Source organism: Fukomys damarensis, unplaced genomic scaffold, assembly GCF_012274545.1.
Source record: "Fukomys damarensis isolate Sample0158 unplaced genomic scaffold, DMR_v1.0_HiC HiC_scaffold_32, whole genome shotgun sequence".
Classification (NCBI taxonomy): domain Eukaryota; kingdom Metazoa; phylum Chordata; class Mammalia; order Rodentia; family Bathyergidae; genus Fukomys; species Fukomys damarensis.
In genome coordinates this window covers 22,247,322-22,251,901 of record NW_022900944.1, presented here as the reverse complement: position 1 = coordinate 22,251,901, position 4,580 = coordinate 22,247,322, and the positions used below count along the sequence as shown (strand labels likewise).

Sequence of the window (4,580 nt, the reverse complement as noted above, 5' to 3'; positions counted from 1 at the left end):
AGCCCAACACTTCTACAAACTGTTTTGCCTTTTTCTGATTGCCAGTTAAATACAGTTGTTTTTTTGTTGTTGTTGTTTTTGTTGTTGTTTTAGACAGGGTCTCACTATGTAGTGAGACTGACTTGGAACTCACTATGTAGCCCAGTTTGGTCTTGAACTCACAGTGATTCTCTTGCCTCAGCCTCCCGAGTGCTGGGATTACAGGCATGAGCCACCACGCCGAGCTAAATACAGTTTTAATCCATAGTTTAACAATGAAGGGTCATACACTAAAGTCAACACATACACCTAGCATTTCAGTCTAAGCGTGTCCATGTACACAACTACAATCAATTACAAGGTATGGCCTAACAGATGCCAGAGTTAAGATACTTTTTACAGGCATTAAACTTCTTGCACACTGAAGTCTTCATACATACAGGGCAAAGTCAGAGCTTTTATATTTGCGTTTATTCTTCATGTAACTTTTCAAACACTACTATAATTGAATATTGAAACAAAAACAATAGCAAGTAGTGAGCAAATGATTATAGTCCTTCGTGTGTTCACTACTGCACACAAAATGCCAGCAGTGAGTATTATTCACTGCCCCATTAAGAGGTCTGACACTGAACACCACCCCTGGGATGATGTTCGTCATCCTCATAGGCTTCTCCATTATAGTGGCGCCGTCTTTCCTGATTTGGATCAAAGTCCACCAGTTCTACCTGATCCATTTCATCCGTCTCTTCTACTTCCTTCCTCTCGGGTAGGAGTTTTTCCAGCAAAGAGAGTTTATCAGGAGAAAGAAAGCCATTTTCAGGAAAGTTTACCTTAAATTCAATAATTAGACGACCCTTTTCATACGGTCTACGATAAATTGGCATGCCCTCATTTAGTACACACTTGATGTCTCCATGCTTGACAATCTGACCTGGATGAGAGGTGATGACTATGGTTCGGTTGTCAAGAGTGGATATTGGCTTCTGGAAGCCACACAGTGCTTCAACCAGCTGTATATCCATATCCAGATTTAAGCATGTGAACATGACTTAAACACACAAGTAAAGCTATTCATCAGATTTGCTGTACTATTACCATAAAATTACAGTTACTTTGGAGCATAAGTCAAATGGGTTAAAATAAGCCTGTAACACACCTAAGGAACACCCTATATTAAACATGCAAATTAGCTTTCCATGTAGTCTCTTCACTTAAATTTCAAAGTTACCCAGCTTTGAAGTCAGTACTCAAGGGCTTATCATGGTCCAAAGAGAAGGGAAAAAGAATATAACCAGGACTGGCCAACATAGTTATATATATATTTTAAAAAGATGGCACAGCAGAAGGGAATGCAATCCTAGAAATGCAAGCCCTTAAGAAGCAGCATTATGATAAACCCCTTCTTTAGAAAGTTATCATTTCTATTACTGATACAGCTGAATTTGCTGAACCATTCCAGGTCCTATCTGATGAATTCTTATTTGCATTCCAGTACCTCAGCAGTTGGGACAGCACTCCACAGCTCCTTTCTTACCACCTGGACCTTCACATTTGTCACAAATCACGTTCTTTTGCAGAGCCAGTTTCCTTGTTGCACCATTATAAATATTTTATGCCACCTTCAAGTAATAGTTAAGGCAATAGAATGCAGAGACATCACAATGAATCCCACTTAATACAAATAACTAGACAGCCCAACACTTCTACAAACTGTTTTGCCTTTTTCTGATTGCCAGTTAAATACAGTTGTTTTTTTGTTGTTGTTGTTTTTGTTGTTGTTTTAGACAGGGTCTCACTATGTAGTGAGACTGACTTGGAACTCACTATGTAGCCCAGTTTGGTCTTGAACTCACAGTGATTCTCTTGCCTCAGCCTCCCGAGTGCTGGGATTACAGGCATGAGCCACCACGCCGAGCTAAATACAGTTTTAATCCATAGTTTAACAATGAAGGGTCATACACTAAAGTCAACACATACACCTAGCATTTCAGTCTAAGCGTGTCCATGTACACAACTACAATCAATTACAAGGTATGGCCTAACAGATGCCAGAGTTAAGATACTTTTTACAGGCATTAAACTTCTTGCACACTGAAGTCTTCATACATACAGGGCAAAGTCAGAGCTTTTATATTTGCGTTTATTCTTCATGTAACTTTTCGAACACTACTATAATTGAATATTGAAACAAAAACAATAGCAAGTAGTGAGCAAATGATTATAGTCCTTCGTGTGTTCACTACTGCACACAAAATGCCAGCAGTGAGTATTATTCACTGCCCCATTAAGAGGTCTGACACTGAACACCACCCCTGGGATGATGTTCATCATCCTCATAGGCTTCTCCATTATAGTGGCGCCATCTTTCCTGATTTGGATCAAAGTCCACCAGTTCTACCTGATCCATTTCATCTGTCTCTTCTACTTCCTTCCTCTCGGGTAGGAGTTTTTCCAGCAAAGAGAGTTTATCAGGAAAAAGAAAGCCATTTTCAGGAAAGTTTACCTTAAATTCAATAATTAGACGACCCTTTTCATACGGTCTACGATAAATTGGCATGCCTTCATTTAGTACACACTTGATGTCTCCATGCTTGACAGTCTGACCTGGATGAGAGGTGATGACTATGGTTTGGTTGTCAAGAGTGGATATTGGCTTCTGGAAGCCACACAGTGCTTCAACCAGCTGTATATCCATACACATGAAAAGGTCTTCTCCTCATCGAGTGAAAACAGCATGGTCCTTTTGATCTAACACAATAATAATATCTCCTGGCTCCAGTCCTGGCTCTTGGTCTCCTTCACCATGGAATGTTATCTTCTGACCGTCTTTCATGCCTTTATCAATATGAACTTCTAGAATCTTCTTCTCTCTAACTATCTTCCTGCCGTTGCAGCTTTTACATCTATCTTTAGGACTGATGCGTTCTCCATGGCCCTGGCACTCCATGCACACAGGCTGAATTTGCTGAACCATTCCAGGTCCTATCTGATGAATTCTTATTTGCATTCCAGTACCTCAGCAGTTGGGACAGCACTCCACAGCTCCTTTCTTACCACCTGGACCTTCACATTTGTCACAAATCACGTTCTTTTGCAGAGCCAGTTTCCTTGTTGCACCATTATATAAATCTTCTAAGGTAACTGAGAGCTGATGTACCACATTTTTACCTCTCCTTTCTCTCTGCATCCTTCCTCCACCTCCAAAAAACATATCAAAGATATCCATGGGGGAGCCAAAACGGCCACCAGTTCCACCCTCCTTAATTGCCTGTTCTCCTCCTTTGTCATATAATTCCCTTTTCTTGGCATCAGAGAGAACTTCATAAGCTTGAGAAATCTGTTTAAACTTTTCTCCTTCATTTGGATTTTTATCAGGGTGGTACTTCAAAGCCAGTTTCCTATAAGCCTTCTTCAATTCTTCTTGGGTGGAGTTGGGTTTAACCCCTAAAACATTGTAGTAAGTGGTTTCTTTCACCATTTTCTACAGCCGGTGAGTGGGCTGGGCCGTAGTGGGGAAAGTGGGAAGGAGCGTAGCAGTGCGCAGCTCAGGCAGCCGCTGCTCCTCCACCTCTCAGTGCGTTCTGGAAAGTTCCGTCGATACTTTCATTTTTTAAAAATTGTAATTTTCATTGTATTACTTTTTTCTTTCAAATCTGTAAACATATTCACAATCTTTTTCTGCTAACTTAATCATTTCTGGGTCCATTTCTACTGACTGGTTTTATTCCAATGAAGGATTGTATTTCCATGTCTTCTTACACATCTGGCAACGTCTGTATTTTGAACATTTGCATGTTACCTTGTTGAATGTGTGTTTTGTTGTTTCACTTTAAAAAGTGTTGTGCTGGGCGAGGAATTTAACTCAGTGGTGCTGTGCCTGCCTTGCAAATGCAAGGTCCTGAGTTCTACCCCTGGTAACAACAACAACAAAAAAAGTATTGTGCTTTATGTTTTTAGGCAATTTACTTAATTGGAAATTTGTTGGGAATTTTTGAGGCTGTTTTTCTTTTTTTTTTTTTTTTTTGGTACTGGGGATAGAACTTGGATCCTTTTGTTTACAAGGCAGGGGGCCGAACCACTGAGCTAAATCCTCAGCCCTGTTGAGGCTTTTTTATTCTTATTTATTTATTTTTGGTACCAGGGATCAAATTTAGGACCTTGCACTTGCAAGGCAGGTGGCAGAACCAATGAGCTAAATCCAGGGCCCAAAGCTTATTTTTAAGTGTTGGCTGGGTCTAAAGTACTCTTTAAACCTGCTGTGGTTGTGCATGCCTATAATCCCAGAACTGGGGAGTCTGAGGCAGGAGGATCTCCATGAGTTCGAGGCCAGCCTGAACTACATAGTGAGTTCAAAGCTAGCCTGAACTACATAGCAAGGCCCTGTCTCAAAAAAAAACAAAACAAAACAACAAACAACAAAAACAAAACAAAACAAAAAACATGCCACCAAAGCCTATCTTCCTATTTAGTACTGGATTCTTATTTTTGCTGATTGAAAAGTGTATATCTCATTATACTTTGAAAATATGAAGAAGCATAAACAGAAAATCTGAAATTGTTATATCTGTACTATCCAGGGATAGCCTATATATATATAT

The 4,580-nt window shown here is 40.0% G+C and overlaps 1 protein-coding gene across 1 annotated transcript; it reads right to left on the bottom strand.

Annotated features, from left to right (window-relative positions):
- Positions 1-448: 448 nt before the first annotated feature.
- Positions 449-3,503, bottom strand: LOC104859331 (dnaJ homolog subfamily A member 1). The gene is given in 2 exon segments (XM_010619877.2): positions 449-913; positions 2,587-3,503. Coding segments are annotated over 2 exon segments (1,194 nt in total). The 5' UTR covers positions 3,461-3,503; the 3' UTR covers positions 449-593.
- Between the last annotated feature and the right edge of the window lie 1,077 nt (positions 3,504-4,580).